The sequence below is a fragment of the Vespa velutina genome, chromosome 22 (genome assembly GCF_912470025.1).
Source record: "Vespa velutina chromosome 22, iVesVel2.1, whole genome shotgun sequence".
Lineage (NCBI taxonomy): Eukaryota > Metazoa > Arthropoda > Insecta > Hymenoptera > Vespidae > Vespa > Vespa velutina.
In genome coordinates this window covers 1,095,001-1,107,500 of record NC_062209.1, presented here as the reverse complement: position 1 = coordinate 1,107,500, position 12,500 = coordinate 1,095,001, and the positions used below count along the sequence as shown (strand labels likewise).

The window sequence follows — 12,500 nt, the reverse complement described above, 5'->3', positions numbered from 1 at the left end:
TTTTTTTTTTTTTTACTTTTCTTTTTCTTTCGGCGAGGAAGAAAAAAATCAACCATCATAGTTCGTCTTTCATAAGAATTTGTTCACTCAAAACTTTATTTATTCGTAACGGTATAAGAAAGAAGGGAGACGGCAATATATATATATATATATATATCTTTTCAAAATTCCCGCGCGTCGAATTTGTTTCATTGAAAGTTCTTCTTCGGCGCTGAAGTCGTCCACTGTTACGTAAAGTTTAATGTCGGCGATCGTCAAGGCGTCATCCATCAGGTGAGTTTTACTAAAATAATATTATCTCTTATATCCCTAATTTTAATTCGTTATTATTATCTGCTAAATATATCTCACGTATTACGTGAGAATCGTAGTTACGTTTTAAGATTAATATCGTCAAAAATGTCAATGAAACTTTGAATTTGAACCACATGATATATCTTATTCTTACGAACTGCTCCTACGAATGAATTCCATAGGAGAAGGATCACGTGACGATTGGTATCTTATTCCATGAACTATATATTGCACGTAGAGGCAGATTCCACTTTGCTTTTCATCATTTTTTTCTTTTTTCTTACTTTCCCTCTTTCCATTTTTTTCCATCCTTTTTGATTCTCCTTTTAAGAATAAAAAATACGATTCTTATCTTTCGTATCGGGAATTTGTAGATATATACAAAAAAGAAGAAAAAAGAAAAAAAAGAGAAAAAAAAGGAAAAAAAAAAAAAGAAATCAAAGATGAAGGGATAGAAAAAAAGGAATCGTTTATAATCAAAATTATCGTTAACGAGCGAAGCGAAACGACGATAGGAAAAGCTTTCTTAGTGGGGAAAAAAAAAAAAAAAAAAAAAAAAAAATACAAAAAATACAAAAAAATAAAAAAAAAATAAAAGAAATAAAAAAGAGAGGGAGAAAAAAAGAAATTAATCGGTGTTTCGAATTAGCGACGTATTTGTCGGCACGTGTTGTAGCACGTGTCGGCCTATATCGGGTAACCGCAGCACCGGATCGTTTCTCGTCCTCTCTTCGCGTTGCACGTGAGCGAATCTTGATAATCCGATAAGTTCATACGCGCTCATTCGCTCATGGAGAAAGGTAATTATCATTCGTCTCTATCGTATGCGATTTCTGGGATACCGCGATTACCATTAGCATCGACATCCTGTTCTTACGTAATTTGTTTGTACATTCCTCCTCTTCTTCATCCTCATCTTCATCCATCATCCTTTATCCTCCTCCTCCTCTCCTTCTCCTTCTCCTTCTTCTTCATCGCACTTCGCATAACAGCGTAAGTGCAATGACACTTATCGATTATGAAACAAAAACAATTTTTTCACATTTTACAGATAATCATCGTTATAAAGAGCGATAGAGGATTTCAATCGGGATATCTTGGAACATTTAAGATGTTTACGATCATATTAATTTTCATATTGCTAATAATCCTTTATTACATGATTCGCAAGAGATATCGTTTACCACCTGGCCCTTGGTGCCTACCAATTGTTGGTTATTTACCATGGATCGATCCGGAAGCACCGCATGAGACATTTACCGAATTGATATACAAATATGGTCCGATCTGTGGATTGAAATTGGGTTCTGTATACACTGTACTTTTGTCGGATCCTCGTCTGATACGGCAAGTCCTTGCCAAGGATGCATTCTGTGGACGGGCACCCCTTTACTTGACGCACGGCATAATGGGTGGTCATGGTGAGTTTCTATTTGATAAATAATATATAAACAAAAAAAAAAAAAAACAAAAAAAAAAGGAAGAAAAAATATCATCATCATTGTGATTTCTCTCTCTCGAATCGATTAGGAAAGATTATAGGAAAGGGAAGGGGGTTAGTAAAATTAACGAAAAAAAAAAAAAAAAAGTAAGAAATTAAAAAAGAAAGGAAAATAAACGGTAAGTTTTCTTTCGAGCCATATTGACTGATAACTTTGAAGAAAGAGATCGTAAACGGAAGGTAAAGGACTGTCCCAGACGGTCGTTTGACTCGATTACGAATCGCCTCGCGCGTCGTAAAGCGCGAGCGACCGTCTCGCCAAGAGAGAGAGAGAGAGAGGGAGAGAAAGAGAAAGAGAGAGAAGAGAGAGAGAGAGAGAGAGAGAGAGAGAAAGAAAGAGAGAGAGAGAAAACCGGTAACAATAAGACAACCGGTTACAATGGAAGGGCAGGCGGGTGTTGTAGGACGTAACGGTTCCTCTAACGAAGGAAGTCGACGCGGGCCAACTAACCTACTAAACCCGAAATGAAAAAAAAAAAAGAAAAATAATGTAGTATATATATATATATACCACATTATATACATATATATATATACATATATGCGTGAGTAGGTATATGCTTATGGTGCGTCAACGTCGCGTGCGAGCCAAGAGCGGAGGCGAGGTTTAGGATCTATAAAGAAACTGACGACGCGCGTCGAAATGAAACGAGGTCGTTTCGTGTCCGTCCAAAGGATTTACAGCGTTTCCAGAAAGCCGTCTCCGGGGTCTTTCTTTTTCGAACAAAGAGAGTATCGCTTCCGCGAGCACTTAACGCGTGTGCACAGTGAAAGTTCACCTCTCCTCCTCTTACTCCTTTTCACCTCTCTCTCTCTCTCTCTCTTTCTCTCTCATACTTCTTTACTATCCACCTCCTTTTCGTTTTAGCTCTTTCTCCTCTTTCTACTCGCGATCGACTAACGAAAATTTCTTTAATTTCTCCGTTAACTTGAAAACGTATTAACATTTTTTTCTTTTTTTTTTTAAAGATCTAACGATAGTCGAAAATATTGACAATTATAGAATCTATTATATATAATGGTTTCGAAAGTGAAAATTTTATCTTTGAAAATTTTCTTTACGTTCCGAATATCATATTTAAAAGTTTTACAAAAGTTACAATTTAAGCTTTTGTCATACGACCGATTAATAACGTTTAAATAATCAATTTTAATCCTGCATGATCGTATGATCGAGAATAGGAATGAGTTGGAAGGGTAGGAAGAAATGAAAAAAAAAAAAAAAAAAAAAGAAAAAAAGAACAAACAAAAGAAGAAATCAAAAAAATAATGGATGATATTTGTGAGAATGTAAAGATGATTGAACGTCTTCGTTATAATCGAACGAAGATATTATTATCGATCGAATTATTTCACTTGTAATTTTCACTTCCATAGATTTTATTATCGTACATTTCCTTCATTCGTACGTTCTATTGATCATGTTCCATGAAACGTCATTAGTCTCGTCGTTCAAGATAAGCTTGAACATTTCACGGTCGCGATAAGGAACTTCTGTTTGAAAATAATTTTAATCGTATCGTCTCGAAGATATATATATATATATGTATATATACATAGAGAGAGAGAGAAAGAGAGAGAGAGAGAGAACGTCGTGAGTTTTCTGCAAAGGCGTATAGCGGTAAGATGAATAAAATAGAACGTGGTCATGCTCTTTTCCTCGGGATTTACCACGGCTCCTTGTTGCTCCCGGTTGATAACGTGTCCTGCAAAGTTACCATCTCGGTTAGTACCGTTAGCACTTTCGATTTACGAGCCGACGATGTTAGCAAGACGATTAAGGTATAAAGCAAATAACAACGCTTAGCGAGTTCGATCAGATTTCTAACATCGTGACACACATATCGAGGGAATTACTTAGTTACATCGCCCGTACAAATCGGATCGGACGGGCGCGACTCTGGGCTTGAACGGATGTCCTCCGAGACGAAGGAGTGTCCTTAATCGTAGTTCCGATAGTTCTCTTCTTTCTTTCCGATCTGGTTTCTCTTATTATTTTCTTTCTTTTTTTCTTTTTCTTTTTCTTTTTTTTTTTTTTTCTTTTTCTCTTATTTTCTTAAATTACTTTACACGGTTTATTTTTATCCGGTTTGAAAGACTTCTTTTTCTTTTTTTTTTTCTTTTTTTTTTTTTTTCCAAGAATTGCTCGCTTTTAAAAAAGATGATGAACGGTGCAACGTGTTACAACCAATAAGAGGATATTAATGAAGGAAAGAGAGAGAGAAAGAGAGAGAGAGAGAGAGAGAGAGAGAGAGAGAGAGCGAGACCCGTTGGCTTACATCTAGCGTGTCGTAAAAATACGTTCACATACGATCGACAGACAGGACGGACGGTAGGATGCTTTCGAAAAGTTCTGCTAAGGTGTATAATACCAAGAGGACGAGATATCCTCGTCTCCTTCCCTTCTTTACCTCCTTCTCTCGGTCGCATCCCTCCGCCCTCTTTCTTATTCTCGTTCCTTCGTTGGTACACTTCGCCCGTGAAATTATCGGCGGTCCTCTCTTACCGGAATTTGTGGCCCTGTAGGAGAACTTTTCAGCGAGAACGAGAAACTTACGATCGTCCGAGTAACCCTGTTCTCTTTCGGAAACAAAAGATTTCGATACTACTTGAGAAAAGAGAAGAGAACAAGTTGAGAAAAGAGAAGAGAAGAGAAGAGAAAAGAAGGAGAAAGGAAAAAGAGGGAAGTAGAGATCGAAGGGGACAATCTCGTACCTTTGCGCTATCGAGATGGGACAAGGGAATGCCCGTGTGCTCCTGCTTTCTTTACTTCGACGTCTTTACGACGGGAGATCGCTGATTTTTATCTCCTGCCTCTCCCCGTTTATTCTTTCTTTTAGGCAGATTTAACGACTCGATTTCTATAGGTACCTACCTACCTACCTACCTACCTACCTACCTACCTACCTACCTACCTACCTACCTACCTACCTACCTACCTACCTACCTACCTACTTGCACGTTCGCTCTTCGAATATCGAATATCGAAGATGCGTATCTAATACGAGATGAGTCTCGTTAACTTTACTGCGTTTACTTACATATGTTTTCGCCTTTCTGTACATATATATATATATATATATATATATATATGCGTTACAATTTCTCTCTCTCTCTCTCTCTCTCTCTCTCTCTCTCTCTCTCTGTCTGTCTTTCCCTTTTATTTAAAAAATTAAAAAAATCTTTTTCTATTTCATTTCATTAATTCTTTAATTTTGTTCACTCACGTTGTATTTATTTATTTTTTTTTATCTGATAAAAAAGAAAGGAAAAAGCGCACCGTATGAATCGTATGCGTAAATATAAATGATAATGAATTTTCTCATTTATTGTCTCATACTCTCGACGAAATGAACAACGGAGAATGAAGTTAAAAGTAAAACGAAAAAAAAAAAAAATAAATAAATAAAAATAATCGAATAAGTATAGAGAAATATGATCATTGCACCCCTTAACGCACGCTCTACCGCGACGGCGGTGTGCTTCTGTCGCCTTTCACGAGGCGCCTCGATGCCCTTACATCGAAGTTTCTTCCACCACTCCTCTTTAATGCCCCTCCAAGAGGTACAGCGAGGATCCTCCCGCTAGGAGAAATCTCGTTCGTCTCTTCTCTCTCTCTCTCTCTCTCTCCCTCTCTCTCTCTCTCTTTTATACTCACTCCCTCGTTTACTCACTCACTCGCTCTCATTCACTCACTTCCTCCCACTTTTCCCTTGCTATCACAATGGAGAGGGAAACTAAGTGGGGGAGAGAACGCTTGGCCACGCCCTCATCAACAGGTACTTACCTACTACCTTATTCCTCGAATATATACATACATACATACATACATACATACATACATACATACATACATACATACATCATACATACATACATACATACATACATACATACATACATACATACATACATACATACATACATACATACATACATACATACATCATACATACATACATACATACATACATACATACATGCATACATACATACATACATACATACATACATATATACATATATAATACATACATGCATATCCGATAGGAGAAAATATCCTCTTAACTAAGTAAAGAGCTAAAAAGAGTTGAAAACGTTCCCACCGAAAAAGAAAAGAAAAAAAAAAAAAAAAATTATATACCATTCTTCGTTCCTTCGAGTTTATTCAAGTAATCGTACTCGAGTATTAATAGTACGGCCAACTCCAATATTGTGCCTTACTACTCTTCCCGAATAACTAACTTTACTAACTCACTTACTTACTTACTTACTCACTTACTCACTCACTTAACTAGACCACTAATGGCCTTTTAAGGGTCGCTCGGTAGAACGGAAAAGGGCATGTATTTCTGTATCGTCATAAATAACCCTTTTCAAAGAAGAACCATCGTTATATATTATCCTTTGAGAGAACAAGTTCAGCTTGTATTCTAAGGGTTTGCATTATTATCTTGGCACGTAATAATTATTGAACACTGAGTTATTATTGTTTCGGGGATATTTTTCAAAGAGAAAAAGAAAAAGTAAAATAAAAAGGTATGAAAAGAAAAAAAAAAAAAAGAAAAAAGAAAAAAGAAAAAAAAAAGAATAATAAAAAAACAAAAAACTAACAGTGTTTAGATTTGTTCAAAACAAATACGCATACATAATGATATCAGGTCGAATTTCTTGTGAGATTAATTTTTCGAGAAATTAAAATATCATCTCTCTCTTTCTACGAGTTAATACGAGATGATTATTCGCATAATTAAAAGAGAAAAAATAATATTATCGCGCGTTGGTGCTGATGCGCATGTACGCACGCACGCACGCACGCACGCATGTACGCACGTATTTACGTATGTCATCCTAAGCAATCATTCTCATTGTTTTAATCGATAGAATTCAATATCGTAGGAGAATGATTTTCTCGTGTTTCCCATTTCGTCGTGCAAGAATGTCGATGACGTTCTTACGGATGTAATCATCGACAAGGCAACGACATGCGTTGGTGCAGCAATGGCCCCGTACGCGCCATTCAACCGAACGAACGTTCCATTAACGAAGTTATTATTGTTGAAAATATCTTGTATCGTATTTTTCTTTAATCAAGTAAATTATACTTGGGTATAATTATTTCTCCCTAATAACGTCATACGAACGTGTAATGACGATGACTCGAATGAAGGAAACGCTTGAGTTTTCTCGAGGAAAACTTTTAAATAGTTTTCCTAATTAGTTATCCATTTCTTCGTTTAAATCGATCAGTTTATAGTACCATTTCTACGATGGAATAACAGAAAATTTTTGAAACTTTAGCGGGACTCGTTTTCTTCGTTATTTTCCAGAGTCAAATAGATACGTATTGATAATAATAAATAAATTGTACAAGTGAATAATTATAAGATTTCAAACAAACGTAACAAATATTTATTTTCAAATCTTCAATCATGTAAAACGAAACGAAATAAAAGCAGTATTATTTGTGATTATTTGTGATTTTTTATCGACTTTATGCGGAATACAAGAATTCTAACATCGTCGAATTTTCTTATCCATTCGTGAAACTTTTCAAATTTATTCGATCGATGATAAAGTCAAAATATACGAAATTGTCATGGGATAAATTTGAAAAACAAAATAAATATTTCATTTCGAACTTTACATATATATTAAAATATTTCAATGATCTAAATTACGTGAAATCCATGAAAATAATATTTCCATTATCAATTTGTTGATTAAATCTAAAAAAAAGAAAAAAAAAGAAAAAGGGCTAACATCGTTGAACTTTACGTATCTAAATCCCATGAGATGTTATAAATTTATTCGATCGATAAAAAAAATCAAATTGTATGGTACGTACTTTAAGGGATTTAAATTAAGAAAGGGATAATTTAAGAAGATTTTTCATGAGAAAGAAAATAAACAAGAAGAAGATAAAAACAAAACAAAAAAATAAGAAGAAGAAGGAGGAGAAGGAGGAGGAGAAGGAGAAGGAGGAGGAGGAGGAGGAGGAGGAGGAGGAGGAGGAGGAAAAGATGCAGCCGTCGACGGAGGCGCGTGCCTCGTTTCGCCGGCGAGACCCGTGATTACCCGACATCACGTTTACGCGCGCCTTTATGGTCGCGTTCACATTTCTTATAAGCTTAAGTTGAAAACTGGTTGGTACATTGCCGTACACCGCTATCGGCATCGTTCTCGTCTCATCGAGAATCGATATGGCGGGTGTACACGAACGAATAACATCCTGCGTAATGTCCATTAATTTATTATAGAGCTTCTTGGTGCCGATAACGCTTACCCCTGGAGTCGCGTTCGTAAACATATTATGCAACATTTATTACTAACTCCTATACTATATTTGCATGCACCTCTCGTTTAGCTTCGTTAATTCTCTCTCTCTCTCTTTTTCTCTCTTCGTCTCCTCTCTCTCTTCGTCTCCTTCTCCTTTTCGTTCTCTTTTTTCCTTGACCATTTCTACAATTTGGAAATTTTCATTCCAAAAGATCGGAACGATCATTAAACTTCAATTCTATTAATAGAAATGAGAATGATCGAAAGTGAGAGTTTCGAGAAATTCGAAAACGTAAAAATCCTTAAAGACTTTGTATTAATTCGTCCGATCTTTCTTTCTTTTTTTTTCTTTCTCTTCCTTCTTCTTCTTTTTTTTTCTTTTTTTTTTTTTTTTTTTTTTTTTTTTTTTTTTTCCTCTTGTTAACTCAAATTACGCGGCTTCGTTACTTATTTGTGTTGTTTTTTTTTCTTTTTTTTTTTTTTTTTTTTTTTTTTTTTTTCACAAGAAAAAAGCTTTCGGAAGCCATGGATCATTATATTTCGATCGTTGCGATTGCACAAGAAGATTTCGAGGCCGGTCGTGCACCTTCGTCGTTCACAGCATCCTCGATCTCTGCGAGAGAGGATCGTTTTTCTTATAGCACTGTGGTGTGCTTCGCCAGGCTGGCAATGGGGGAAGGGAAAGGTGGAGGTGGAGATGGTGATGATGAAGGTGGAGGTGGAGGTGGAGGTGGAGGTGGAGGGAGGAGGGGAGGGCACCCAGGCAGCCATCTAGTTAGCCAATCAGCTACCGTCTGAGGTTAACGTTATCGTTGAAGATCGATAGATCTCGGGTGCAGCACTCTCGTTAGCCGTCTCGCGGTGCATCGACCCGATGCGTACACGCGGTGATCGTCAAAACCGTCTGGCGATGTAACGGCGTTGGCCTTTAAGCGGGTCGACAGAACCTGAAATTCTCGACGTCCTTGGCGTCTCTCTTTGCATTGAGAAAGAAAGAGAAATAGAAAGAGAGAGAGAGAGAGAGAGAGAGAGAGAGAGAGACTTTTTCCTCTGAATCGCGACAGTCGACGACGCATTGGTCTTTCGCGATATCAAATTTCCAGACGTCGATGAGAATGAGATAGAAATAAAGCCATAGAGCCGGACATTTAGGATGATTTAATGATCAATATATGAACGTCCGAACGAACGAAGAAACGAGATATACCTTTAAGAAGGGATTCCTATTTTAATCAATTCTACAGATAGGAGAAAGAATGCTACGACGAGAAAGGAAACGCATACGTAGGCATATCTGTAAATTTCCATTACGAAAGTCGAGCCTTGAAAAGAGGCGAGTGTCCTTTCGCGAGGACGCTCTCGCTCGGTTATATTCCTTAAAACTCCTTGCGAATGAAAAATCATAGAAGGAAAGGATTCGTGTTTTTTTTCTTCTTCTTCTTCTTCTTTTTTATTTTTTCTTTTCTCTCTCTCTCTCTCTCTCTCTCTTTTTCTTTCTATTTCAAGCACAGCAAAATAATCCTAAGTAGAAAATTTCCTATTTCCTTTTTTAGAAGAAGAGATCCTTGGACGCGATCGGAACGAGATCTTTCATTTCCCAAGTTAGACACACAAGAGATCGTAGTTCTTTTACGTTGCGGAATTTGCGATTTGTTTCTTTTCTTTCTTTCTTTTTTTTTTTTCTTTTTTCTTTTTTCTTTTTTTCGTTCTCCCTATTCTTCTTTTTTTGGTTTTTTCATTTTTCGTAAGAGAAAAAAGAAAAAGGAAAAGAAAAAGAAAAAAAAGAAGATAAAAGAGGAGAAAAAAATAACATGATAAAAAAGAAAAGAAAACAAGAAAGAAAGAAAAGAAAAGAAAAAAGATGATCATCACGTAAGATTTGGAAATTCTTCTGGATATGTCGCTTTTAATTTATTCATTTTTCTCTCTTTTCTCTCGTCAATCTTGTCTTAAACGAGCTTCTACTCGAATAGGATAGGTTAGGTACATGAGAGTCAAACCGGACTCTCTTCCCTTCTCTCTCGTACTGTCTTGTATACGTTTATAGGTATATATGTATATATATATATATATCTATGTATGTATGTATATGCCCTGTTTGTAAGCACATGTATGTCCTTTCTACGTGTGTAACCTGCTCCTCTCGTTCGTGTTCGTACGTCGTGTGTCATCGAGAGAGACTTATATTCCGAGAGGAGAAACGAAGGACTCTCACTTTTATCGGTCTCCTTGAAGGAAGTTCCCGCGCAGCTGTCGTCGACGACGATGGTTCTGCTCTGCATCCGCAGGGAATTACAGTTAGGTTAGCAAGGACGTGCCGACGGCCTCTCCTCCCATTAAGAAAGACGGAGCGCCGTATATCTCGTCCTCCTCGTGTTAAAGAACGCATATATCTAACCACCGAATCCTCCTCCTCCTCCTCCTGCTCCTCGTCCTCCTCCTTCTCCTTCTCCTTCTCTGTGGAGTATTCTTTTTTTTTCTTTTTTTTCTTTTTTTTTTTTTTTTATGCGTTTAATATTCCCATTAATAAAATAAACGGACCCGTCGTTCTATGCTTGTTTATTATTATTGTACTTATTTCGTCTTTATTAGTTTTATTTGCATATGTCACGATGCCTTTCTTTTTATTTTTTTTTCTTTTTACTTTTTTTTTCTTTGTTTTTTTTTTTTTTTTTTTTTTCTTTTCTTTTCTTTTTCTTTTTCTTTCTTTCTTTTCTTTCATGGCATAGACCAGTCTCACCAACGTCAATACCACCAACGACATCATCGACACCATCTACGACTGGTCACTGTTACTAATACCACGTTAATAGAAATAGCATGGAATGGCAAATATCGGTCACGTGCCTCATCCAGAAACACGTGCGCTCGCGGTTGCGTTTTCCTACTTGGTAGCAAACCTCTATAGAATATGCAAATTGATCTCGAACGAGAAGGTTGCTTGCTGCTATTCGAAGGTACTTACCTATGGTACTTACTTACTTGTTTATCTCACCGAACGAACGTTTTTTTTTTTTTTCTTTCTTTCGTTTCTTTCTTTTTCTTCTTCTTCTTCTTTTTCTTTTCTTTTCTATTTTTTTTTTCTTCCTTTTTTTTTTTTTTTTTTTTTTTACTTCTTACTTTTTCTTTCTTCATACCGCGTAATAGTCGTATCTATGTTGCGTAGTCGGAGTACAGAGTTAAGTTACAGATAAGGGGTTATGGAATATATAAAAAGGATCTTTCGAAATACGGATAGGATAATTCGTTCGTTCCTTCTTTTTTTTTTTACTTTTTTTTTTTTTTTTTTTTCTTTTTTCTTTCTACGCGACTCACCCCCTCCCTCCGTCCCCATAACCTCACCCTTGTCGCTCGTCGTCATGAAATTATTTCTTTCGACGATTATAAACGTCGAAAAGAATGGAGGAAAAAAAGAGAGAGAGAGAGAGAGAGAGAGAGAGAGAGAGAGAGAGAGAGAGAGAGAGAGAGAGAGAGAGAGAGAGAGAGAAAGCAGAGGGATGTCCAAATACCTGGAAAGACCAGATCTCGCAGCATTATCATCCGGCATACCGACGTATATATATAAAAGGCTGAAACTCTCGAATGTCAAGGACGTCTCGGTTTCTTGACTTTTCCCAAGAATTTCGTCCATTTGCAATTTCTTGGAGTCGCTTCTTCGTCGCCTTCGCGAAATCACTGTACGACCTTGTTGTCCGTGTAACGAAACGTGTATATATTTTTGACAATTATCGTAGTCACAAGGCTCATTCTCCCTTTATCGATATTATTTTATTCACTCGAAAGGAACATTTCGAGCCCGTCACAATCGAATAATTTTATTTCGAAATTTTACATTTCGTTTATTACGATGATCCACGTTTTCTCTCGAATCGTCACGATTCCTTGATATTGAACAATTCTTAAACATTATTTAAGAATTTATAATAATAATAGTAATCAAATAATAAAGACATATCGTTTACGTTAAATTATTACATATTAAATGTACAAAAGAAATGATATAAATGGCTATAAATAACGAAAAACGATGCGTTCTCGATTTATTTAACGAAAGGATCACAAATTGTTCCCAAATTGCTACAATCGATTAACGTCCAGCCATTTCGTAGTGTCGTAAGCGGGACGGTTAACCGATCGGATCGACTGTATTTGGACAGTGTACGACGTGAGAGGTTTGAGTCGTCGTGTCCCATCAACTCTTTTCTCTTTACTCCCCTCGCTGCAGTTATCGGTGTTCGCGTAGCAAGCGAGGTGGAACGACCGGCCCTGAAACCTCGCTCGGGCCCAACCTCATATGCTCATTATCCGCTACTATCACAACCGGTGTTTTATTTTTGGCGGCACACGAATTCGCGAATGTCTCCTTCTCCTCCTTCTCCTTCACCTCCTCCTCCTCCTTCTTCTTCTCCTCCTCCTTTTCCACCTC

The 12,500-nt window shown here is 36.9% G+C and overlaps 1 protein-coding gene and 1 long non-coding RNA gene across 5 annotated transcripts in view; one reads left to right on the top strand and one right to left on the bottom strand.

Moving 5' to 3' along the window:
* LOC124956544 (cytochrome P450 306a1) overlaps positions 1 to 12,500 on the top strand; it is a 19,057-nt gene that overhangs the window by 169 nt on the left and 6,388 nt on the right. The window contains exons 1-2 of one of the 2 annotated variants that reach the window (XM_047512502.1): positions 1 to 273; positions 1,346 to 1,715. The exon at positions 1 to 273 is cut by the window's left edge and continues 165 nt beyond it. In XM_047512502.1, the coding sequence (XP_047368458.1) occupies positions 1,406 to 1,715 (310 nt within the window). In that variant the 5' untranslated portion in view covers positions 1 to 273; positions 1,346 to 1,405. Of the gene's footprint in view, positions 1,716 to 12,500 lie in introns of both variants that reach the window. The other variant, XM_047512501.1, reaches the window with a different exon arrangement.
* LOC124956548 overlaps positions 1 to 12,500 on the bottom strand; it is a 13,112-nt gene that overhangs the window by 414 nt on the left and 198 nt on the right. Inside the window, exons 1-4 of one of the 3 annotated variants that reach the window (XR_007103286.1) lie at positions 11,584 to 12,500; positions 1,172 to 1,723; positions 376 to 617; positions 1 to 283 (exon numbers count right to left, since the gene is read on the bottom strand). The exon at positions 1 to 283 is cut by the window's left edge and continues 414 nt beyond it; the exon at positions 11,584 to 12,500 is cut by the window's right edge and continues 198 nt beyond it. This is a non-coding gene — a long non-coding RNA (uncharacterized LOC124956548). The remainder of the gene's footprint in view (positions 284 to 375; positions 618 to 1,171; positions 1,724 to 11,583) is intronic. The other 2 variants (XR_007103288.1, XR_007103287.1) reach the window with 2 other exon arrangements.